The sequence below is a fragment of the Trachypithecus francoisi genome, unplaced genomic scaffold, assembly GCF_009764315.1.
Source record: "Trachypithecus francoisi isolate TF-2019V2 unplaced genomic scaffold, Tfra_2.0 Lachesis_group21, whole genome shotgun sequence".
NCBI lineage: Eukaryota > Metazoa > Chordata > Mammalia > Primates > Cercopithecidae > Trachypithecus > Trachypithecus francoisi.
Window position 1 is genome coordinate 34,398,163 of NW_022681467.1, and position 26,043 is coordinate 34,424,205.

Here is a 26,043-nt window from a genome sequence, read left to right on the forward strand (position 1 = left end):
AGTAGATTCAAGGCAGCTGCTCTATTATTTTTCTTCTTTCAAAATGGTTATAGCCAGCGTGGGCAACATGGCGAAATCCCTTTTCTACTAAAAATATAAAAATTAGCTGGGCATGGTGGTGCACGCCTGTAATCCCAGTTACTCAGGAGACTGAGGCAGGAAAATCATTTGAGTCCTGGAGGTCGAGGCTGCAGTGAGCCGAGATCGCTCCACTGCACAAAAAACGGTTGCAGAGAAATAACTGCTCTAATTCTTACCCCCTTAGCTAGTGAAAAGATGGAAATGGGACAGGATAGAGCGTGACCAGTGCTTTTAGGGCTAAAACTGGGAGTGGGTCACACACATCACCTCCTCTCCCACCCGCTCCTGGCCACAATTTAGTCACACGAGCGCATCTAGATCGCAGCCAGACGGATGGCCACATGGGAGTGGGAGGTGATACCACTAAAAGAGGGAATGCTTGGGGACAATCAGCAGTCTTTTCTCAGTGTTTGAGGTTTTACTGAGAAAACACAGTCTGTGGGAGTTAGTAAAGTGAACAGACCTGCGTAGTCATCTGCGTAGTCAAGAAATTGAACAGTCGGCACCGCAGAGTTTGGAATTTCTTAACGTAAAGGAAGCGTCAAAAGGTAAAGGACCGTTCTAGCCAGGATGCAAGGCTGAGTACGAGACAGCAACGCGTAGGCAGGGCAGCGGGCGGTCAAAGGTGTGCACCCAGCCGATAGTGCGCGCCCGGCGATGGGGCGTGGCCAGGAAGAGAGGCGGGGCTCCACCGAGCCTGGCGCTGAAGCTGACGGCCAGAAAGGGGCGGGGCCTGGCGGCGATACGCATTGGGGCGGGGCTTCCAGACCGGGCATCCCAGCTAGAGCGGAGGGGCGTGGTTACACATAGGCTATTGGGGGCGAGATTAAGCAACGTAGAATTTCGCAGCCAGAATGGACAGGTCTCAGCGATCCTGAAAGCAGCCTGGACGACCAGAGGCGAGTCAGGTGGAAAGGCTGGCCGGGCTTCGAGAAGGGAGGAGGCATCCAGCTACTTGAACGCCTGAACCGCGCTCCGTGACGTCGGAGGCGCGGTTTCGCGGCGTCTGGGCGGACGCTGCGCTGGGGGGCGGGTCTGGGCGCGCGCTCCAAGATGGCGGCGAACGTGTTCCCGTTCCGCGACGCCCGTGCCGCCCCGGACCCGGTGCTGGAGGCTGGCCCGGTGGCACACGGGCTACTGCCGGTACCGCTGGTGCTGGACAACGGGTCGTTCCAAGTCCGCGCTGGCTGGGCGTGTCCCGGGCAGGACCCAGGTCCCGAGCCGCGCCTGCAGTTCCGCGCAGTGTGCGCCCGCGGTCGTGGCGGGGCACGGGGCGGGGCGGGCCCGCAGGTGGGAAACGCCCTGGGCAGCCTGGAGCCTCTGCGCTGGATGCTGCGCTCGCCCTTCGACCGCAACGTGCCGGTCAACTTGGAGCTTCAGGAGTTGCTGCTGGACTACAGCTTCCAGCACCTGGGTGTCTCCTCACAGGTGAAGGGCGAAGTGGGCTGGGCTGGGCTGGGCTTGAGGGGAGGGGTGCGGTCTCGTCTCCTCTCAGTCTGCTTTCGGAGAGGTAACAGTCACTTCAGTAGCTCCGATTGTCTTTTAGTCGATCAGATGCTAGGCGCTGGGGGTATGGCAGCGAATATGGTGCTGCTTGTATCTTGGAGCATGCATTTGGGCATGTATGCTCGTTTGTTAAGAAGTCCATTTATTAACAAGTATGTATTGAGCACTTACTCTGTGTCAGGCACTTTTTAGGCATTTGCAGTACATCTGTGAACACACAAAACCTCCTTGCTTATGGAGCTATTAATACTATGGAAAGATATTCTAGTATGAAAAGTCAGTAAACATAGAATTAAATATAGTAGATTCTATGCCATCATAGGAGAGGAGGGAGTTACATTTTTTTCAATAAGATGGTCAGGGTAGGAATCCTGAAGGTGATGTTTGAACAAGGACTTGAAGGAGGTGATTGAGATAGCAAGCGTGTGAACATCTGAAGGAAAAACAGTCCAGGCAGTGTAAACAGCCAATGAAAAGGCCCCGAGGTAGGAGTGTGCCCTAATCCTAATTGCAAGGCTGCCTGTGTGAGGGGGAGAGTAGTACCTGGAAGAGGATGTCAGAGAGGTAGTGGAGAGGCAGATCACACACCTTATAGGCTTTTACTGAGTGAAATGGGGAGCCATGGCAGGGCGTTGAGCTGAGGAAGGACCTGACTTATGTTCAAAAGGATCACTGTGACTGCTGTATGGAGCATGAATTGTCATGGGTCATAGGGTGGAAACAGGGACGAGTTAGGAGGCTGTTGGAATAACCCAGGTGAGGGATGATAGTGGCTTAGATGAGGCAGGTAGCAGGGAATGTGATTAGAAGCAGTTGGATTTTGGAGATACTTTGAAGATAGAGCCAACACGATTTGCTGACAGTTTGGATGGGACGTTGACTTAGTAACTTAAATTGACTCTACTTTCATATTTTCCAGTAAAGATGAGATGAGAGTCTTACAATCGCCTGTGATCAGGTTTTTGATTAAGAGGCCAAAAGCAAAATCAGCCCTGCAATAAGGATTTTGGGTTCTTCTATGCTTCAAAAAGAGTATTCTGTTACCACTCATCTATTTGCCCTTTCTTTTCAAAGTAGGGCTGCGTTGATCATCCCATAGTTTTGACAGAAGCTGTGTGCAACCCACTATATTCACGGCAAATGATGTCCGAGCTTCTTTTTGAGTGCTATGGGATTCCCAAGGTTGCCTACGGAATAGATAGCCTCTTCAGCTTCTACCACAATAAGCCAAAGAACTCAATGTGCAGTGGACTCATCATTTCATCTGGATACCAGTGTACACATGTTTTACCCATCTTAGAAGGGAGGTGAGTTGCACTTGTGGCATTTGAGTGCTATTTTGAGAAGCATTCGGGAAACTTAGTGCGTGCTTTAAAGGCAGAGTAGAAAGAGCAGTACTAGCCTATGAACTGAGCCCTTGGGCTTAGCTTTGAACTACCTCACTGTGTGACTATGGATAAGTCCCTTTGCCCATAGTTCTGTCCTTTGTGACCTTCTGGAGGGAGTTGGGGTGGATGATCTCTTAGTTCCACATCCATAATTCTACAGTTTTATAATTCTGATTTATGGGGAGATAGCTAACACAGTATCTACAGGTAATAGACATTTAATAGAAATGTTTTGAATACATTTAATTGAGACCATCTTTGTGTTCTGGAGTGGTTTTTTTTTTTTTTTTTTGACAGAGTCTTGCTATGTCATCCAGGCTGGAGTGCAGTGGCACAATCTCGGCTCAGGGCAACCTCCGCCTCCCAGGTTCAATTGATTCTCCTGCCTCAGCCTCCCAAGTAGCTGGGACCACAGGCACCTGCCACCATGCCCGGCTAATTTTTTTTGTATTTTTAGTAGAGACAGGGTTTCACCATGTTGGTCAGGCTAGTCTCAAACTCCTGACCCCAAGTGATCCACCCTCCTTGGCCTCCCAACTTGCTGGGATTACAGGGGTGAGCCACCGTGCCCAGCAAATTTAAAGTTCTTTAATCATTATTGTTTAGACCTTTCAGATACAGTGTCTGGCACATAGTGGACCCATACTAAATATTTTCAAGTTGAATAAAAGGCAAGGGTAGTTTATGTCATATTTAAAAGTCTGTTCCCACTTTATCGTTGAGCTTTCACTGTCTGATAAGAGCCTAGGCCAGCACTGTGTTCTCCTGAGAAGGTTTCTCACATGGCATAAAGAGACTCACACTTTAGAGCTGAATGTCTGGGTTTGCAGCTCTGCTACTTAACTTCCTCACTTCATTTCCTGACATGTAAAATTGGGAACAACTGATTTTCCAGGGTTTCTCTGAGAATGAAATGAGATAAGGTAGGTAATGGCACTTTGTAAACTGTAAAGCAGACTGAACATATAAGACAAATACCATTGAATTTCTTGCGAAGTTTCTGTGAAAATCTGTGAAGAAAAAAGTAATTCTTAGGTGTTACCAAACACTCCTGATGTATGAAGTTCTCTATGTAAAAAGAATATGCAGAGGCCGGGCACGGTGGCTCAAGCCTGTAATCCCAGCACTTTGGGAGGCCGAGACGGGTGGATCACGAGGTCAGGAGATCGAGACCATCCTGGCTAACACGGTGAAACCCCGTCTCTACTAAAAAATACAAAAAACTAGCCGGACGAGGTGGCAGGCGCCTGTAGTCCCAGCTACTCGGGAGGCTGAGGCAGGAGAATGGCGTAAACCCAGGAGGCGGAGCTTGCAGTGAGCTGAGATCCGGCCACTGCACTCCAGCCTGGGCGACAGAGCGAGACTCTGTCTCAAAAAAAAAAAAAAAAAAAAAAGAATATGCAGAAATAAAAGTAACATGTTATGTTATATTGAGAGGAAATTACCTGAAGGCTGCGAAATTATCAGAGTGAATCATACCCTGTTCTATGCTGGCATCTGCTGGTGAGGTACGATACAGCAGTGACATTTTAGTTTTCTACAGCAAGTTCCTAGTGCTCTGCCACTACTTTCACACATTAGGAAAATAAAGTTACTCTGGTTCTTTTATAGTAAACCAGGATGTGTGTGGTTACTTAATGTGTTACTTAATCAGTAGATGTGGAGTGTGCAGGGGAGGACTTCTTAAACTCTGGCCTTCATCAGTCACCTAGGGATCCCATTAAAATGCAGATTCTCAGGCCCTGCCCCAGAGCAGCTGTGTACTGGGAATTGGCATGTTCAACATTTCCTCCAGCTAATTCTGGGATACTTGGTCCCAGGACTACAGTTTGAGAAATATATGATGAGACTCATTAAGATCTGACTTTGGAGTGCATTCCTGTTAGGTGGCCATGTGACTGTATAGGTGAACTAGGAATGCCTGCCTAGATAAGAGGCTATACCAAGGGAACTTTAACGTCCCTTCCAACTGTCAGGTTTTGTGTTTCTTCTGCTGGTCTGTTTCTTCTTTATCTGCCTTAAATTATCTTGTTTTTCCCAAGATGCTCCGTATTTCTGTCCTCCAGAAATTTCAGTGCTGTTTTCTACTGCTTGGTTATAGATTAGATGCTAAAAACTGCAAGCGCATCAATCTTGGAGGAAGCCAAGCAGCTGGTTACCTCCAGCGTCTCCTCCAGCTGAAGTACCCTGGGCATCTGGCAGCCATCACCCTCAGCCGCATGGAGGAGATTCTGCATGAGCACAGCTACATCGCTGAGGATTATGTGGAAGGTATCCAAGAGGATGTTTGCCTGCAGCTTTTGGGTGTTGTCTACCTTGTATTCCTTAAATTACTGCCAGCGTAATTCTTTGTTTGCTCACTTTTTAAGCACCCCCTTCCCCTTTTTGTATTCCCTTTCTTAAACTATTCAGTAACCTGATAACTTACGTTGTATGGGTTCCCTTCACAAATGGTAGCTTTTATAACTTGCCTGTAATACAGATCTTGGAATTGTACAACTTTCAACTTTTTCCAGATACTAAACATTTTTAAGAGCGAGCAGAACATATCAGACTAAAAATATCTTAAGTTAGAAAACAATTGACATTGTTTTATTATACCATTAGAATAGCATCTATGCTGCATAAACACCTCTTATTCTTTTCAAGCTTGTCTTGGACTTTTGGTTGTATTTTACACTTCAAATTAAAGTGTGAGTTTTAGTTACTATTGTCACTTGAATGTGATGAAAATATCTTCCTCCTGAATTTAAATAGTTCGTATTAAAACCAAAGGACTATGGACAATGCCGCTGTGAATACAGCTGTATTCCAATAGTGGATTTGCTTGTTCTCGTTGAGGGTGCTGACCTCAGCTGACCAATAATGAGCTCCTGAAGGGCAAAAACTACATCTGTTTTTTTTTTTTTAATTTTTAATTGTGGAAACCATGTAACATAAATTTGCCGTTTTAACCATTTTTAAGTATATGTTTCATGTGTTAAGGGCTGTGTTTTAATTAACTTTAGAAAGCATTTATTCAGCATCTGTTATTGCTGGGATATAAAGAAGTTGGGGAGACAGATAGGGAAATAAATAATTGATGAGAATACTCAGTCTGGAGAGTTAGAGGCTTGCCAGAAGACACGGCTGAAGCACACAACTCTCCGTGCTCCCACTTCTCTGTTCTCTGGGTGCTCCAGTATTGACTCTTTTTTTTTAGTCAACTTTTTCTTTTACAGTTCTGTGATATGATTATAAAGAGAGAGCATGAGGGAATTTTTTGGGATGATGGAACTGTTCCGTATCCTGATTGTGGTATTGGTTACATATGCTTTCTCTTTATAATCAGACCCTGTCTTTATCCACAATAAACAGGAACAGACTACTGATACACTCAACAACTTGAATGAATCTCAAAGGCATGATGTTGAGTAAAAAAAAAAAAAAGTTTCAAAAAGTACATACTATTTGACTCCATTTACGTGACATTTTGCAAAGATAAAACCATAGTGATAGAGAAGAAGTGAGGGAAAGATTGCCTGGACTTGGGATAGAGGCAAGCTTTTGGGTGAACTCATTTTCATTTCTCCAGAGTAAATAGATTGCTGGGTCATGTGCTTGCATGGTATGTCTTTCCGTCCTTCTACCTTGAATCTACTATATCATTATATTCAAAGTGAGTTTCTTGGTAGTTGGATCATTTTTTAAAAAATATCTATTCAAAGTCAACCTCTATTTAATTGTTAGGCTGAACCATTTATAATTAGTTTAATTATTCATATGCTTGGATTTATGTTCATCATTTTATTATTTTTGTTTCTTCTGTTTATTGTTCTTCTGTTTCTCTCTCCTGCCTCCTTTTAGGTTATTTGAGCTTTTTTTTTTTTTTAAGTATTTTATCTGTTGTGTTTTTTACTGTACCTTTTTACTGTAGTTTTTAGTGGTTGCTCTAGAGATTACAGTCAACACAACTTTTCATAGTCTACTTAGATTCTGTGTTTACCACTTCAAGGGGAATGTGGAAATGTCAGCACTATATTGACTCCTTTATTTTGCCTGGTTTATCTTAAAGTTGTCTTATTTATTTCTTCTGTATACATTGGAAACCCATCAGACAGTGTTGTGATTTTTACTTTCAATTGTCAAATAGGTTTTAAAGAACTCATAAGGAGATGAGTCTGTTATGTTTAACCAGATTTTTATCATTTACATTGCTCTTTCTTCATTCTTGATGCTCCAGGCTTCCTTCTGGTGTTGTTTCTTGCCGAATAACTTTACTTAGCAGTTCTTTTAGAACGGGCCTGCTGGCATTATGTCCAGGTTTGGTAGCTGCTTTTAGTTGATTGAGTAGATTCAGGGATTGGGTGGAGTGTATTTTCTCCATCTGACTTATGTCTGAAATGCTGGTATTGATTTAAAAAAAACAAAAACAAAAAACAGAGTCTTGCTCTGCCGCCCAGGCTGGAGTGCAGTGGTGCAATCTTGGCTCACTGCAACCTCCGCCTCCTGGGTTCACGCCATTCTCCTGCCGCAGCCTCCTGAGTAGCTGGCACTACAGGCGCCCGCCACCACAGCCGGCTAATTTTTTGTATTTTTAGTAGAGATGGGGTTTCACCGTGTTAGCCAGGATGGTCTCAATCTCCTGACCTCCTGATCCGCCCGCCTCGGCCTCCCAAAGTGCTGGGATTATAGGCATGAGCCACCGCGCCTGGCTGGTAATTGACTTTAATTGTTGTGTTAATAGTGTTTCCATTTCATAACTTTCAAAACTGTTTCTTTGAAGAATTACACAAATGGCGGTGTCCTGATTATTATGAGAATAATGTCCACAAGATGCAGCTCCCATTTTCCAGCAAGCTCCTGGGCAGCACCCTGACCTCTGAGGAGAAACAAGAAAGGCGGCAGCAGCAATTGCGGCGGCTGCAGGAGCTCAATGCCCGGCGGCGGGAGGAGAAGCTGCAGCTGGATCAGGAGCGTCTGGACCGACTGCTATACGTGCAGGTAATAACAAACACAGGGACGGGCGCCCTTCTGTGTTAACAAGATGATCTCAGATTTTGTTGTATGTTTTTCCATTGGCCTTAAGATGCTTTGACTGTTTGTCACCTTTGGGGTCAGGAAGGAGTGCAGGGGGATCTTCAGCATAGAATATAGTGTAGAAGCAGCTGTTTTGGAAAGAGCTGTGGACTCCAGCATTGTTTATTTTCACCTTATAAGCTCCTTTATGTTTTTAAACTTTATAAGTGTAGCATACATCATGCAAAGTGCACAAATCTTTGTTTCATCTTGAAGGATTTTCAAAGTGAAACTCGCCCATGTATCTGCTGTCAGGTCAAGAAACAGCATTGTCAGCATCCCCCCCAGAAGGTTCCTTTTATGTCTCCTCTTAGTAACTTTCCCACCTTCCTCCACAACCTTTCTCCCCCCGCCCCAAAAAAAGGGGTAACAACCTTTTAGGTATCTGTCACCATCATTAGTTTTACCTAATCAGTTGTTGCTACAACTGTGATGCAATGCTAGCCTAGAGACAGCTAGAGAGGTGGGCAGCTGTGTGAAACTGGAGGGAGCTGGAGGTGTGGCTCTGGGCAGCGTAGGCCAGGGGAGCTCTGGAAGCCCTCTCCAGCTGTCATTTTCTCCGTTTGACTCTGAAGCTACTTTCCTTCCTGTTTGTGACTGCTCTGTTTTCAGGAACTTCTAGAGGATGGCCAGATGGATCAGTTTCACAAAGCTCTGATAGAGCTGAATATGGACTCCCCAGAAGAGCTGCAGTCCTACATCCAGAAGCTCAGTTCAGCAGTGGAGCAGGCTAAGCAGAAAATCCTCCAAGCAGAAGTCAACCTCGAGGTGGATGTGGTAGACAGCAAGCCAGAGGTAACTGAGGGCCTTGGAAGGAGCAGCCCTTCTTGAGAGGAGGAGTGTCCTCAGAGGGCTGGCATCAAAGGGATTTTGCCCAGAGTCGGGAGGAAAAGAGAGCAGAAGGGACATGGATGGTGGCAGAGACAGCACTGACCTTGTACCAACTGAAATTCTGTGAGAAGGGATTTCACCCTGTAGAGAAAGTGCATTTAACATAGGAAGAACATTCACACAGCAAACCTGTGGTGCTGTCTTGAACCTAAACCAGCTCCACTGATAGTCATTGGCAGTCATATACTTCCTTTAATTTTCTTCTAGTATGTTATTAAATATATTGTGGTTGATTATTCACCTACCTCCTTTCTATCTTGGTATTCTCTAAGGACAAGGATCATGCTTCATACATGATTTATGAATTTTTTACAGCAATTGCTAGTTATGCTCAATAATACATGTATAGGTTGCCTTAAGATCAGCCTTTTATTAGTTGCTAAAGACCCTCTGAATAAGCTCTTTGATTTTCTCTTTTTCTTCTTCCTCTTCTGTTTTCCTCACCCATGCACTGTTAATAAGTGTTTTTGAGGCCGGGCATGCTGGCTCACACTTGTAATCCCAGCACTTTGGAAGGCCCAGGTGGGCAGATCACCTGAGGTCAGGAGTTCGAGACCAGCCTGGCCCACACAGCAAAACCCTGTCTCTACTAAAAATACAAAATTAGCTGAGTGTGGCGGCACATGCCTGTAATCCCAGCTACTTGGGAGGCTGAGGCAGGAGAATCACTTGAACCTGGGAGGTGGAGGTTGCCGTGAGCTGAGATTGCTCCATTGCACTCCAGCCTGGGCAACAAGAGCAAAACTCCATCTCAAAAAAAAAAAAAAACCAAAAAACAAATAAAGTGTGTTTCTGTTCGTTTGAGACAGGGTCTTACTTTGTTGCCCAGTTGGAATGCAGTTACATGATCATAGCTCAATGTAACCTCAGACTCCTGGGCTTAAGTGGATCCTCCCACCTCAGCCTCCTAAGAAGCTAGGACTGCAGGTGAGCGCCACTATGCCCAAGTCATTTTTACAATTTTTTTGTAGAGATGGGGTCTCACCAAGTTGTCCAGGCTGGTGTCAAACTCCTGGCCTCAAGTGAACCTCCCTCCTCAGCCTCCCAAAGCACTAGGATCACAGGCTTGAGCCACCATGCTTGGCTGTTAATAAGTGTCAAAGTAGCCAAAAGAGCTTAGGCCCCAGCATCTTAGTTTCTGTATGGCAAAGGGGCAGCCTGCAGGTCAGTATCACTGGTAGAGTCCCCTGCCTTTAGAACTGGAAGAAAGAGTTAGTAATTGTACATACTATTCCTGGATCTGTCATCCCTAGAATTCCAAAACAAAGTAATTTATTGCCTTGAGACATGTTTTAGGCAGGATAAACCAGACTAGCCTCTTGTTTTTTTTTGTTTTTCTTTTTAAATCAATTTTAATTAAGCTGTTGATTACCTATCCTTTTAGAAAAAAAGATACTTTGGAAAAATGCAAGTCAGTGCCATTTGATGCTGGGTGTATCTTGGTGCTTATCAGTGATGTCAGAGTTGCCTTTGGCTCAGCAGGAAGCTTACTTTTGCAGTGACGGGCTCCCAGCTGGAGGCTCGCTCATAGTTTCTGCTCTCACCGTTGCATTCTCTACATCTCGACAGGCTGTCGATTGTGTGAGGACAGTACATGAGTGTATGCTTTATAGAGCAGATCCTGAGATAGGCTTACTAGATACACCTTACTGGATCACTAAGATCTTGTGTAGAAGGGGCCTTTACCATCTTCCAACGTGGCATCCCAGATCAGCCTCAGCTGAATCAGTGTGCCTTTTCCATTTTGCTTCTCTCGGTTTTCAGTTCTTTGTTTGAGGTTTGACTTGTTGTTTACTGAAATCTGGAACCATGTTGTCTTTGTTATATATTCATCCATATTTCGTTTTTATCATGCTTGACATGTTAGCAGGACATACTCTTCTTTATACCAGAGCAGTGCCACTCAGCCACATGCAGATGAAGGATTTCACATTTCAAAAAGGGAAGAAACCAAACAGCTGTGAAGATGTGATTCTTCAGCAGTTGGGAAACTAGTTTTTCCTTTTCTTTGTTCATTTGTCTGCATTTGTTACGTGCTGTGATTCACCACCCATTCCCCCATTCTTTCAGCAGATACTCAGTAGGTACCTACTTCATTTTATGCTCTGGCACACACATTTAAATCTCCTTGGGTTTAGGGGATTTTGAAATGTTGGACTGCAAAAGATTTTTCTATGTGCAACAAATTTGACGATCAGCTGGGCTGGGGGCAGTGGCTCACGCCTGTAATCCCAGCGCTTTGGGTGGCCGAGGCGGGCAGATCACCTGAGGTCAGGAATTTGAGACCAGCCTGGCCAAAATGGTGAAATCCCATCTCGACTGAAAATAGAAAAATTAGCCAGGCGTGGTGGCAGGTGCCTGTAATCCCAGCTACTCGGGAAGCTGAGGCAGGAGAATCGCTTGAACCCAGGAGGCGGAGGTTACAGTGAGCCGAGATTGCGCCATTGCATTCCAGCCTGGGCAACAGAGCAAGATTCTGTCTCAGAGAAAAAAAAAAGCGATGATCAGTCACTAAACCTTTAATGGTTAGTCAGCATTCAGCATTTTAGGGTAATTCTTAATGATCAGAGTCAATTACAGTCACATTTGTGGGATAAAGTTGACTATGACACTGGCTAGCCAGTTCTACCTTTCAAAAAGTATTTGTAGTATTTTCCAATAATATGATTCATTTAGAATGAATTGAATCGATATATGTGAACCAAAATTCATATTGAAATTACACTTAAGCAGTAATGGCTGAACTGAATACAGCTGGAATTTAACTAATAGTGATCTCAAAAATCTGTTTTCTTATAGACTAATCTATTCTGGCCCTTGCTATTCTGCAGTTATTTCTGTGAGGATGTTGTGGAGGAGCAGGCTTTGTTAGCATGAATTCTAACGAAATATTTAAACCAGAAGATGCTTGATTTTCATGGCTACAAGCACAGCATAAGAGGGTATGAGGGGGGAGAACACAGTTTTTGAGCATCATCATTTGTTGGAAAACACAATGGGCCAGATATAGAAAGTTCTCCCGCTTTACTAGCCAAGATCAAGGTTGGCCTCTGCTGCTTCTTGTGCCGCTCAAGGCTGTTTTAGGGAACCATGCTGCATCTTCTGTGGTATGCCTTGGCAAACTGTCATTCCATGCAGTTCCAAAAGAATAGTCATATTAGTGTTTCTGAACACCACGTAAGACATGTGGAGACCCTGGCAAACTCTAGCAGGAGAGAAGCCAGCCGTGGCAGAGAAAACTGTTCTCTGTTGGATGCCTGTTCTCTGTGTTGAAATTACCAGCTTTGTTCCTCTCTGTGAATCATATGAATTGGGATAAGTAATCTTATCTTCACAAAGATTTTATAATCTTTGTGAAGATAAGAAGTTATCTTAAGATGGTATGCTTTGGAATGAAGCTAGGTGAAGGTGAATGTTGATTTTTTTTTTTTTTTTTTTTTGGCGGCTGAAGAAACCTCTTGAAACCCAAAGCTTTACAATCATCTCTATTCCAGGGGAATTTGAGGGTGTAGCCCAGGGGCCCACCACTCAGTGCCAGGTGCAGTATACCAGGGATGCAGAGGTGATTAAGATACAATGCCTGCCTTCCTGGGTACTTCAAAAACAAAAAGCGAAGGCGATAGCACCATGCTTAGCTGACTGTAATGAAGCATAGCAGGTATGCTGGTAAATGTGTGTGGGAATACACATTTGGTTTTTTGAGAAAGGATTGGATGTTTCAGCTGGTCCTTGAAAGATTATTTGGGCCGGGCACAGTGGCTCACATCTCTAATGCCAACACTGAGAGACTGAGGAGGGAGGATCACTTGCACCCAGGAATTTGTGACCAATCCCTGAACCACGTAGATCCTGTCTCTAAAAAAAATTTTTTTTGGCTGGGCGCGGTGGCTCACGCCTGCAATCCCAGCACTTTGGGAGGCAGAGGCGGGTGGATCACCTGAGGTTAGGAGTTTGAGACCAGCCTGGCCAATGTGGTGAAACTCCGTCTCTACTAAAAGTACAAAAATTAGCCGGGCGTGGTGGCAGGTGCCTGTAGTCCCAGCTACTCGAGAGGCTGAGGCAGGAGAATGGCGTGAACCTGGGAGATGGAGCTTGCAGTGAGTGGAGATCGCACCACTGCACTCCAGCCTGGGCAACAGAGCGAGACTCCATCTCAAAATAAATAAATAAATAAATTTTAAATTAGCTGGGCATGCATCTGTAGTCTCAGTTACTTGAGAGGCTGAGGTGGGAGGATCACTTGAGCTTGGGAGTTCGAGGCTGCAGTGAGCCATGGTTGTGCCACTGCATTCCAGCCTGGGCAACAGAACGAGACCCTCTCTAAAAAAAAAAAAGGAAGATTATTTGATTTCAGTAGGTAGCAGAGGAGGAGGGAAGGACATTTTAGGTGGAAAGAACTACACATGCAGGTATACAGAGTGTGAACAAGAAAGGCTGTGGTAGGTGATGAAGTGGAGATTAAGGTCTTTACCCATTAGGCTTACGAGCCTGCATATTATCCTTCAGACATTCGTAGCCTTCCAAGGATGTTGAGCAAGTGAATGAGACAATGAGATTTTGTTTTGGGAAACTAACTGGTGGCAGTTAGGATGATGGGTTGAAGGGAGGGGTGAGGCTATGGGGGGAAAACAGAACAGATGTAGGATCAGATGTAGGATCCCAAGATCTCACTGCCATTTACAAGCCAAGGTGACGAGAGTAGCAGTGTTGATAATAGAGCGTGTGGCATGTGCCGACCCCTTGCTGAGCACCTACACAGGTGTCCTCCTGGTTCATGTTCACAACTCAGCGCATAGGTACTGTCAGTATCCCTCTTTTACAGACAAAGATTTCTTGTGAGGTCGCATAGCTAGGAGTAGTACTGGTCAAATTCAGACACGAGCAGTTCAATTCCAGATTCCACTCTTGTAACCCTTAGGCTGTATTGAAAGGCAGTGGGTAGATGGTAGTGCCTTTGACCAAGTTTGGGAAGATAATTGGCTTAGTTTTGAGCACCTTTTTTTAAGAGATTGGATCTTACTCTGTTGCGCAGGCTGGAGTACATGGTGTGATGATGGCTCACTGTAACTTCAAACTCCGAGGCTCAATTGATCCTCCCACCTCAGCCTCCCTAGTAGCTAGGACTATAGGTGTGCACCACCACGCCCAGCTAACTTTTTGCTTTTTAATTTTTTGTAGAGATGGGTCTTGCTGTGTTGCCCAGGCTGTTCTTGAACTCCTGGCCTCAAGCAGGCCTCCTACCTTGCCTTTCAGAGTGCAGGGGTTACAGGCATGAGTCACCGCACCTGGCCCTGAGCTCCTTATTTTTAAAATCACTGTAGGACATCAGGTGGAGCTTTTGAGGACTCTGCGGGACATCAGGTGGAGCTAGGGGAGGACAGAATCAAATGGGAAGCAAGAAAAGAAAAATTCCTGGAGAATGCCACCACTTGAGAGTTAGGTGACAGAAGAAAAGCCAGGATGAAGATTGAGCGAGAGCAGTCAGAGATAAGGGAAGCCAAAAGGGTTGATGGGAGAGTTAAGAGCTTGAATGGTCATCTTAACTAGGATGAGAATTATTTTTTGAAACAGGGAAGGCTTGGAAGGATAAGAAAATAGGACGTGAGAGTGATCTGGCTGCGATATCTGTCACCCCATTGATTGCCAGGGTTGATTCGGCTGATCTGGCCGGCTAGGCGGGTGTCTCCTGTCCTCACCACTTCGTGTGTGTCCCTCCTGAATCTGCATGCTTGGTCGAAGAGGACGACCATCCCCAATAGAGGAGGACCGGTCTTCCATCAAGGGTATACGAGTAGCTGCGCTCCTCTGCTAGAACCTCCACACAAGCTCTCAAGGACATGAAAATAGATAAAGAAGTAGAATGAAGAATAAAGAGGGAAGTTCATTTTTTGAAGCAACTAAGGTGATCTTTTAAGATTCCCAGGGTTGAGATTAGAAAGGAGACTGGAGAAGGGTTTTGGGAAAGGGCAGACAGAAGGAAGCTGAGAATTAACCACAGGATTGCCTAAATAGCACCTGGGACTTTCTGCACTCTTGCCCCCCTGGAGCGTATTTAACTTTTCTATTGCTACAAAAACCACTCCAAACTTGGCAGCATAAAACAACAACAATTTTATTGTGTTCATGGGTTTGGTGGGTGAGGAATTTAGAGAGGATACAGCAGGGATCTCTGCTTCAAGGTGCCGGGAGCCACTGCTGGGAAGCATTAAATAGTTGGGGACTGGAATCAGCTGGAGGGTTTTTCACTTCTCTGGTATCTGGGCTGGGAGGACTTAAGGGCTCGGTTCATGGGGGACTCTTGACCCAGGCACCTACACATGGCTTCTTCGTGTGCCCTGGGCTCCCCCAGCATGGCCTCTGGTTTCCAAGAGGGAGCTTCCCAAGAGAGCAGCCAGAGAGTGAATGTGTCAAGAGATGAAAGCATAAGAAAGCTGCATGACCTTTTAGGACCGTACCTCAGAAGTCACCTGACATCATTCGCACCATACTTTGTTGGCTGTAGTCCTCACAGTCCCCCACTGAGACTCAAGGGGAGGAAACAAAGCCCCTCCACCTCTTTATGAGGAGTGTCAGGGTCACATTACAAAAAAGTGTGTGGGATAGAAGTTACTGTTGTGACCTTCTTTTAAAAATATAATTTGCTCCAGAGCCCAAGTGGAAAGAGTACTGGGAGGCATCCTTTAGACTGCAGGCTTATTGGTTGGGTGTAACAGAAGCAGATAGAGTTCATGGAGGGATGGTGGCAAAAGTGATTGGATTCCAGGCTAGGTAGAGAAGGGTGTGTGAATCCACAGGAAGGGTCATCACTTGGATTGAGGGAGGCCAGGATGGAGGTTAGGATGAAGATGAAAAATAGGGTAAAAATGTGGGGTGTAGAGAGGAAGGACTCCAGTGGACCCCAGTGCTTGCTTTCATCTGTTACTTGGGGAATCACAGGTTACAGGTTTTTGTCTGTATTTATCTTAAATACACAGATGATATTTTTGTCTTCAACCCAATAATATGACAGAATTATTTAAGGGACCAAATTAAGTGTGTGTTTAAAAGGGAAGAGGGAAGAGTTGTTCATTTCTCACCCAACGCTGCCCCAAGTTCATGTCCTACTTATACACAGATGGAGAAGCAGCTCAGAGTGTGCTTTTCCAGCTCTGCCTCTGTGGACCTTTCATATACCTTTGATTGCCTTCCAAGCTGGATCAGTGACTACAGAGCCTGGCAGCCTTCTGTTATGTCACACTGCCTCCTGGTTCCTGCTTCCCCCAGATGACAAACCACCAAATGAAAAACAACTTTGATGATCAATTTCCACTCCTCTGCTGGAACCCTTTGGGGTCATTCCTGAAGAACTGGGTTTGGTGCCAAGCCAGAATAGGCACAGACACTCCTGTGGGAGGGCTCGTTTCTTGTGAGGGGAGCTGAGAGTCTTCCAGATCACAAACTGCAGATGGCAAGGGGAATGTTCCTTTACTCCCTCTCTGCTGTCCCTGCTTGGACAGAGGAGCCTGTCATTGTCTCAGCTGGTCTTGCTGCTGCATGTAAAATCTTTCATTGATCTCTTGTATTATCTACTCAGAGCTTAGGCTAGATCGTTTCCATATTCCTAAAGCCCCACTTGTCTTAGCCTCATGATTTGTAGAACTCCAGCTTAAGGCAGAACAAAGACTTCAGAACTGAGTAGTTCTGTCTCTTCCCACGTGTCCACTGCCTGCTAGTGCTATGTGACCTTGGGCAAGTTACTTCACCTCTCTGAGCCACAGTTTTCTCACCCATCAAATACAGCAATATCTGCAGTGAGGACTGTGCAGATAGCAGGTGTCCCTCCCTTCTGTGTCTGCTTCAGTATTGGCAGGGACAGCTTTTGCTTCCTTCCCTGAGAGCAGGGTTCTTAAGATTCGTGTTACCCAACCCATCTTCTTTCCTCCTCAAATTACCTCTATAAACCAGCCCCCTCATCCTGTACACAAGTCTCACATGAAGAAACATTCGCTTTCCTTTCCACAGTTTATCCTCAAGCCTGGAAAATCCCCCTCAAATATTGTAGAGTCATCTATACTGAACAGAATTTAGAGTACATTGTCACCCATTTTGCATGCCATATTTGCCACATGACTTTTGGTGTGTGAATGTGTGTGGAGTATTGAGGGGTATTGCCTTATTTTAATGCCAGTTTACATTTGCAGTATATATGAGTAGGTTCTAGAGAAGTATATTTAAGTTCTCTGAATTATGTTGGTAATTTACATATTTCATAAATTCCGAGAGTAAGGAGAGACTCAGAATGCATGCTCAGTGGCGCAGTCTCCCTCTCAAGCATACTTGGCTATTGGTTACACTCCACTTGAACCCTCCCAAGACACTACCTCATAAGACAGTCCATTCTGCAGCAGCTCTCATTGTTACAGCATTCTTCCCTGGGATGCAACTAAATATTTCCACCCGGAACTTCTCTCCATGGAGTCCAATGACAGATGGCTAAATATGTCTCTCAGAACCCCCACCATCCCCAGCTTACTTTGTACAGATTAGAATTAAAAGTGCCCTAACTTCTCTTTTGGAAATGGTGCTGGCATGTCTAGACCCTGCTCAGGTTCATTGTGGTCATAGAGGAGAACTTGTTCTGCTGGTCATAGAGGAGAACTTGTTCTGCAGGACTCCACAGATAGGAAGCACTCTGCTACCTTGGGGCCTCTAGTCCCGTTCCCAGCCCAGCAGGACCTGCTGTTAAGGGACCGATTGTTAAGATCATTAGTGTTGACACATACATTTATTTAATAATTTATTTCTATCTCTGAGGCAGAGTCTTGCTCTTTCATGCAGGCTGGATTACAGTGGCATGATCATGGCTCACTGTAACCTCCACCTGCCAGGTTCAAGTGATCTTCCCACGTAGCTGGGACTACAGGTGCTCACCACCACACCCAGCTAATGTTTGTACTTTTTGTAGAGATGGGGTTTCACTGTGTTGCCCATGTTGGTCTCGAACTCCTGGACTCAAGCAGCCCGCTTGCCTTTGCCTCTCAAAGTGCTGGGATTACAGGCGTGAGCCACCGCTCCCTGGCCAGCAGATATATTTATTAATTATTAAGAGATTGCTTTAACTTTGCTGGCAGTCTAGCTGTCTTGTAGGATAGCAGCTGTCACACCCTTCCCTCAGAGTTGCGTGTGTGGTGGTGTGACTCATGCAAGCAGCAAGCCTTCCACGGGGCCCAGCCATGAGCTGGCACCATCAGAAGGCTTTAGAGAAGGCGGGGGTTGGTGGGGCTTGTATAAAGTAGGAAAGGTAGGAGATCAAAGCAAAGCCCGTTCCTGGCTTTTTAGTCTTCGTGTTCATGTGTGCTTTTTTAAAAATAGCTTAGAAACATTTTCATAGTTTTTATGTAAGGTTTTAGAACATTGAGCAAGATCCCAGTTCTTTTTTGTGGCACTAAAATGATAGAACTGAGGCCTGCTGAAGGTACAGGTTCCATTTTGCTTCTTCTCCTCTTAGACCCCTGACCTGGAGCAGCTAGAGCCGTCTTTGGAAGATGTGGAAAGCATCAATGATTTTGATCCCTTGTTTTCAGAGGAAACACCTGGAGTGGAGAAGCCGGTCACTACTGTCCAGGTTTGACTCCTACAGCCCAGAACATGCTTATTTTTTGAAGGTGTTGACTTAAATGGCTGGGCTAGTCTGTTTCTTTAGGACTGAAAACAAAACTGTTATATTTTTAGAAAATTGGGTACCAAAACTTAAAACATCTGAAATCAGGGATTTTTTTTCCCCAGTGATTGATGGATTGGTTCCAGCACCAAGATCTGTGAATCTGTGAGAAACAGTCCATCCGGCAGAAACATCTGGGAAAGGGATTGGGAACTTGAGATCTGAAGACTGGCTCCTAATGGTTTCATTTACATTTAAGCCAATGCCAGTACACATAATCCTCTTTGGAGTCTATGTTTCTGTCATTACAATACCAACCAGCTAAACTGTCCTGAGTCTGAGACCCACCTGGGAGAGAGCTTCCTTGCCATACAGGGATGGGGCACTAAGCAAGGCACTGAGCAGGAGACTTGTCCTCTAGGCTGGGCCTTTCCTGCTGCTCTCCACAAAACCTCTCCCTGCAACTCGGGGACCATTTCATGGTGGAAACATGTACATGTTTATAATATACAGGTTGGAAGAAAGTAGGAAGTTAAATTAGCAGGTCAAGAGAGTTGGGAGAGGCTATACTGGCATTAACAAGGGACAGAAACTGTTGGGATAAGAAATGCAGTTTGAGGAAACTAGCCACTGGAATGTTTGTCATTTGGCCTAAAAATATCTTTTAAACCTTGGGTTTTTAAAGCCCGTGTTTAACTTGGCAGCATATCATCAGCTGTTTGTTGGGACAGAAAGAATTCGAGCTCCAGAGATTATTTTCCAGCCATCTCTCATAGGAGAAGAGCAGGCTGGGATTGCAGAGACTCTTCAGTACATTCTGGACAGGTGAGACAGCGAATCTGCTTTTCCTTCTATTTTCCTGAAACATTTCCTTGGATTTTGCATTGAATGGTAGATGTGATGGTCAGGCACTTGAAAATGCATCTCACTCTCTTCTTTTCGTTGACTTGCTGTGCTCAGACAGTATTCCCTTAATCTCTTATCACCAGGCCTGGCACCTACAGGCACCTACAACTACAGAACTGGAGCTTTGTAGTTAGTTGTTTTCTGAACCTATAAATGCTGGGTTGACTTGAGTAGCTTTAAGAGTGTCTTTTTAAGTTTGAACAACCCAATAACACGTACGGTGGTTTCCATGTAAATCTTCACATTATTAAAGACTAGTGATCTTAAATCACCCTAAAATATTGCAGAGCTAATAAAATTTTTTCCCCTCCTTGGAGGCATTTTTCTTACTTAAGAGTTTACATTTCCATAAGAATCGAGGTATTTTACCCATTTATGCGGGCATTTACCTGAAGTGTGAGTTTGATCATTCAAGTTAGTCAAGTAGGGAATCGAATTCTGTAGGACTCTGGCTGCTGTTGGTTATAACGACAGGGAAACGTGTACCTAGCAAGGAAGAAAAAGCTGCTGCTGCTGCTGTTTTGAGTGCCTTTGAGCCTTGTCTTAACCGTGGTTGAAAAGTGATCAAAGATGTCTTAAAGCTGTTATTAAAAAAGATAAGAAGAAAGCACAGGTCGATAGATGGGCCCTCAAAAGGGAGGCATGGCTTTTGGGGATAATGGAAATGTTTTGTCCCTTGATTGTAGTGATCATTACTGGAACGTATAAATTTGTTAGACTTTATCAAAACATATGTAAATTTATTCTCGTTTTTTTTTTAAATGTATTATAAAGGTATAAAAATTCTAATCATGTTAAGGAAATAAGTTGACCATTCAAATTATGGTTTTGTCTGGCTATTGGGAAACATTGGGCTGGCACTCTGTAGGGACACAAATGAAAATTGCAAGTTTTGATTTTTTTTTTTTAGCTTTTTGTGTAGATGTTTTCCTGTTTTGTACTGAGAGCTTACATTTCGGCATCCACATTTCGTTCTGATATTTGAGTTAAGGGACTATCTTAGGAGTTGTTTCTTTCCTAGGTACCCGAAGGACGTTCAGGAAATGCTGGTTCAGAACGTTTTCCTCACTGGCGGGAACACGATGTATCCTGGGATAAAAGCCAGGATGGAGAAGGAACTGTTGGAGATGAGACCCTTCCAGTCTTCTTTTCAGGTACTTGATTGTTTGAGTAGTCAATTATTCTGAAAATAGCATTACCTGTTTTCTGATTGCAAAAGTAATAATCATGCAGAAATATCCACAGTTAACATTTTTGTGGCTTTTCTTCTGATCTTAAGTCCATGTTTAATTTTTAAAGCAAAATGGGAATCGTGTTTTATATACTATTTTGTGGTTTCTTTAAATTGGAAGATGAAGACATGCATAGAATTCTAAGAGTGTGAAAGAGTGTGTACCTCAAGAGCAAGTCATTCTCCTACCCAGTCCTGGCCCTGCAGGCAGAGCTTGTCCGCCATACATTTTCTACACGTGTGAGTGTGTACTGCTTTGTAAGCTGAACTGAACTTGTCATGAACATTTTCCCATGTCATTATTCTGTTAAAATACTATCTTTATGACTGGTGTGAATGCCCCACAATTTACCTACCAAATCCCTGATTACCAAGAAACATGGTCTGAGCTCCCATCATGGCACTGTGGGGATGCTGAGATGTCCTAAACACAGCACCTGGCTGCAAGGACCTCGCTATCTGAGCAGGCAGCAGCCAGGTAAATCAGAGCATAAGGAATATACAGGCATGGGCACCTGGCAGTCTCCATTGGTGTTCAGAAAAGGCTCCATGGATCTGGACCTTCTCAGGTGAATAGGTGTTTGCCATGTAGACAGTGTGGGGCATGGGACACATTGGAGAGAGCATCCCAGACAGAAGGATTAGCATGAGCAAGGGCACACAGGCCAGAAGCTTGTTGAGGGAGTGCGAAGTGGCTGAGTTTTGCTGTAGCACGTGGCTGACAAAGAGGAGAGGAGGTGGGTGAGGTAGAGAGGTCAGCAAAGCCCACACTGTGCAGAGCCTGTGCATCTTGCTAAGAAGCTTGGCCTGGGTCTGCTCTGCTGCATGATGTAGTGTACATTCAGGGTGGCGTCTCTGGGCTTTGGTCCTGACTCCATCGTCACCATTACTGAATTGTGCTAAGCTTTGGCTTTCTCAGTGGTAGGAAGAGGGTAATCGGTATGTGTTGCTGGGATTCGGTGTACTGGTGCACGTCAAGCGCCCAACAATGGGCCTGCGTGTAATAAACTCTCAGACATGAGCTGTTGTTTTGAGGGTCCCTAAGACCATTCCAGGCAGGATGTTTCTCTGGGAGGAGTCACAGGACTCAGCATGTAATCATACTTACAGCTGTGACTTAGTACGGCAACTCAGCAGAGAGACAAGGTGCCTGGGGTGAAACCTGGGAGCAACCAGGTGTAAGTGTCTGAGGCCTCTCCCTGTGGAGTCACACAGGACGTAATTTCCCCAGCAGTGCCTTGTAAGAGCGCATTAAGTGTTGCCAACCAGGGAAGTTGGTAGGAGACGCAGTGCCTGGGGTCGTTATTTGGGGTCTGATCACATACGCACCGCCTGCTTGGAGCATACCCAAATTCGAGGCTCACAGACGGGAAACACGTGTTTGGCATAAACCACATTATTTGTATGAATGGGCTTATTGAGCCACTCTTACCGGGTGGTGGTGGGAACCCTCCCAAAATTCAAGTTCCCAGATGCCTGCCAAGGCCCCACCCTTGGAAGTAGCCTTTCTAAGGTAACAGTAGGGCCGTTCTGTTAACTCTTTTCTGTACAGCTGTTACCTTTAGCCATAGTGATGAACCATGAAGGAGTCTAAGCAGGGAATGTGATCTGATTTACATTTAGTAAGATATATTTGACATTGATGTGCAAAATAGAGTATTAAGAGAAATATTGGAAGCAGACCAGTTAGGAGGCAGCTTTCCAGCCTCTAGGAGGAAGTCCTCACTCCACTCGTCAGGCTTTACAGGGTCTCTTGTTTCTGACCTTGAAGAACTGTCCAGGGTTCTCTCATCATTCCCCCTTCCACCCTGCACTTCAGCCACAGCTAACTGCTATTAGTTTTCCAGAGTTTTCCTGCCTTAGGGCCTTTGCACATGCTGGCTCCCTTTGCCTAGAGTACTCTTTCTAGCTCATCCAACTCTCTCAGTGGCTGGTTTCCTGGAAATCACTTCCTCCAGGAAGCCTTCCCTGTCCTTTCCTATGTTCCTTACGAGATCCACCTCTGTTAGGGAAGAGACAACCACTGTCTTGTGAAATGTGTCCCAAGCCCTTGGCACAGTGTCACTTGGTAGCTCTGCAGGAAATACGAAAGCAGTGGCAGAGGGAGAGGAAGAGAGGAAGTTGATGTAAAAGAGGCTAAGGCAGTCAAATTGTCAGAACTTGTTAGTAAGTTGGATCTGGGGAGGGAAGTGAGACCTAAGATAATTCCTAAGTTCTAGGTGGAGCAACTAGTTTGCTGAATAAGAGATTCACTGGACGAGGAGCCGTGGGAGGAAGGACAGACTTAAGGAAGAGGATAGTGTGTTCCATTTCCAGGGTGGGTTGAGTTTCCAATGGACACACGGAGAGGTGGCCACAGCTAGCTGGATGAGCGCTCGGTGGGGAAGGGGAAAGGTGAGAGGGTAGTTTTACACCCTTCCACCTGCCACAAGCATAAATGTGTTCTGGGCACTCTTTGGGAGGGTAGGTGATGTTAAGGATGAACCCCTAAAGAACACTAGCATTTAAGGGCTGTAGGACACCCATGAGTCTAAGAAGGAGATGGAGAAAGAGGAGGGGGGAGCAGGAGAGAGCAGCAGTGCTGAAGCCAAGGGGTGACAGGAAGGGGCGTGAGCCTGGGGCTGGGTCATGCTGGCAGCAGCGACTTAGGATGAAGTAGTAGAGAAAAAAATCGTAGAGGATTTTCAAGATGTGTTTCTTGGTAATTTCCAAAGTCTCTCATGAATCACTTTGTAAGCATTGGTTGTAGGAATGCTGCTACCAGCCAGATCTTTTCCCAGCCCTGCGTTTGCTGTTATGGTCTCACCTGGCCTTGCCTCAGCTCCCCCCGGCTCCTGTTTCTGCCCCCTTTCACACTGTAATGTCATGAGTGTGTCACACCGTCACTAAGCCCTGATGTTCCAGTTTTAGATTATGTATTCAGCGGTGGCTCAAACACACCAGCCACCTAAGGCCCTCCGTGATCGTTAGAAGGAAGAGAACCCCAAGATGTGCAAATTTACAACTTTAAGCTCCTGTTTTTTCTTAAACAGCAAAACATTTTTAAATATTACAAAAATATCAGACAATTTAAACCAAAATAAAAACCAAGAAAACTAGTCTCGGCCTCTGCGAGCAATGTTCTTTGTATACTCTCCGGTCGTTTTCATCTCATGTATGGTTTTAACCAAAAAGAGATTGTTGACAGCTTATTTTGTAACCTGTAATTTTTTCACTTTCAAATTATTGTGACACTGTTTTTATATCAATAGGTACATTTCCAGAGCATCCTTTTTATGGCTATATAGTCTATTAATCATATATCTTGCTGCATTTTTTATTAGTAATGATGAGAGCTATGCTTTATTGAATACTCTGTACCAGGCAGCATCTATCACGTGCCTTACACTCATGCACTTAAGTCCACTGAAGCCAGGAGGTGGGGCCTCTGGTTATCCTAGTGGCGAGGTCCTGGTTCACAGGCCCCTTGCCCACGTGGCAAGCCCAGCAGCTGGACTCCCGAGCCTGCACTTTCCCACCTCCATTTGCGCATGCTGATTCCACCGTTACGTCCTCTGCCCTTCACTCCCGAAAGTTCTGAAACCACCATTGCAACCTGGAACTCGTGGGATTGGTGGAGTGGGGAGGTGAGAGGGAGGTAGGAAGTGAGGCGGTTAACTCCAGAACACAGGAGGCCCGATGGGAGCTGTAGTGTTACCATAATGATCAGGTCAGCCTAGCCGAGGGCCTTCTCAGAGCTGCTGAACCCCAGCCCAGCTCCGATGAGAAGAAGGGGAAACTAAGTGCCAGCAGCCTCACAGAGAACGTCACCCCTCTCTGCTGCCATTTCTCCTGAGGCTCTTTTGCTACCCTGACTAGAGCTGCCTTGCAGTGGCCCCTGTTTCCCTCTGCTCAGAGTGGGGAGCAGGGCCAGGAAGGCCTTTTCCCCAGGTCACAGGCCAGCCTCCGCTTCACCTCTCCCTGACAGCTTGTGGTTGACAGCATCGTGCAGCAGGAGGCCGAGCCACTGGCCTCTCTCTGACCCCGAGTGTCAGGTCTTGTGTTAGTAAAATGTCTGACAGCTGTGTGTTCTGAAGAATCTGGGCATTCCAGCTCAGCTTTGTTTACAGGGTGTGGAGCTAGCCCCGAACTGTCTTGGAGTGCACTGGGCCCACCTATGTGTATATTTCTGGGGATAAAATATCGGAGGCTGTAGCTAAGCCAGGTGAACTTTCATGCCTGGAGCCCTGGTGGAGGTGTCCTGGTGAATCTTCTTTGTGTTTCAGGTTCAACTTGCCTCGAACCCTGTTCTGGACGCCTGGTACGGTGCTCGTGACTGGGCCTTGGACCACCTAGATGATAATGAAGTTTGGATCACCAGGAAAGAATATGAAGAAAAGGGAGGAGAGTACCTCAAGGAGCACTGTGCTTCCAACATCTGTGTCCCCATCCGCCTGCCGAAGCAGGCCTCCCGCTCCTCAGATGCCCAGGCATCCAGCAAGGGTTCTGCTGCTGGCGGAGGTGGTGCTGGCGAGCAGGCGTAGCAGAGGCCCTCCAGAAAGGCTGCCCTGCACACCATGCCTTGGGCCACGTTGGCAGCATGACGAGACTATGATTGTGCCAAATGTATCCACCCAAGTCTGCTGGTCACATTTGGCAGCAAAATGGATTTCTCCTGGGGAGAACAAAGTTAAGGGACACTGAGACCTGTCCTTCAGAATTAGGTTCACTTGGGGCTTCTGTGGCGAAGAGACTAACTGGCCTTCTGATGTCTTTGTTCAACTGTGACCGGCTGTGGCATCAGCTTCCTGTAGCAGTGTATGAAGACAGAGTGGAGGACACAAATATACAAAATGCACAAGACTGATTTCTTGCCATGTTTTAGTCTTTTTTGTTTTAAAAAAATTCTTTAAAATTTATCTTGTCCGTGTAGATACTTCATTCTTCTGGATGTATTCAGAAATTGCATGAATGCCCAGCAAGGGGAGCTCTTTCATGCCTATGAAAAGGTAATGTTTATTGCCAGGCACAGTGGCACATGCCTGTTAAGGCCCAGCTATGTGGGAGGCTAAAGCATGAGGATCGCTTGAGCTCAGGAGTTGGAGGCTATTGTGTGCTGTGATCGCACCTGTGAATAGCCACTTCACTCCAGCCTGGGCAACACAGGAAGACCTTGTCTCTAAAAAGATACATTTTTCATAAAAGGTAATGTTTGTGCAATAAAAGCAGTTGCCTCAGGAACCAGAAATATTTCCCTCCTCCTATTTTTTCCCCTTACAGATAAGGAGAAAAGGCCCAGAAAGTTACCAACATGGGAGGTCACTCTGCAAGCCAGGGACTTGCTTGGTGCCAGAGCCAGTGGC

The 26,043-nt window shown here is 45.6% G+C and overlaps 1 protein-coding gene across 1 annotated transcript; it reads left to right on the forward strand.

Annotated features, from left to right (window-relative positions):
* Nucleotides 1–904: 904 nt before the first annotated feature.
* ACTR5 (actin related protein 5) lies at nucleotides 905–25,923 on the forward strand. The gene is made up of 9 exons (XM_033186413.1): nucleotides 905–1,509; nucleotides 2,665–2,894; nucleotides 5,077–5,246; nucleotides 7,741–7,958; nucleotides 8,646–8,828; nucleotides 18,412–18,528; nucleotides 19,250–19,389; nucleotides 20,492–20,624; nucleotides 24,967–25,923. Exons 1-9 carry the CDS (start codon nucleotides 1,135–1,137, stop codon nucleotides 25,222–25,224), a joined length of 1,824 nt encoding a protein of 607 aa, XP_033042304.1. The 5' UTR covers nucleotides 905–1,134; the 3' UTR covers nucleotides 25,225–25,923.
* Nucleotides 25,924–26,043: the final 120 nt, after the last annotated feature.

What these genes read in the sequence shown, in the direction of transcription:
- ACTR5 (XM_033186413.1), top strand. Translation starts at nt 1,135, where the DNA reads ATGGCGGCGAACGTGTTCCCGTTCCGCGACGCCCGTGCCGCCCCGGAC. An exon ending in ACCTGGGTGTCTCCTCACAG is followed by an intron (nt 1,510 to 2,664) that starts GTGAAGGGCGAA and finishes TTTTCAAAGTAG; the next exon opens with GGCTGCGTTGATCATCCCAT. An exon ending in TTACCCATCTTAGAAGGGAG is followed by an intron (nt 2,895 to 5,076) that starts GTGAGTTGCACT and finishes GCTTGGTTATAG; the next exon opens with ATTAGATGCTAAAAACTGCA.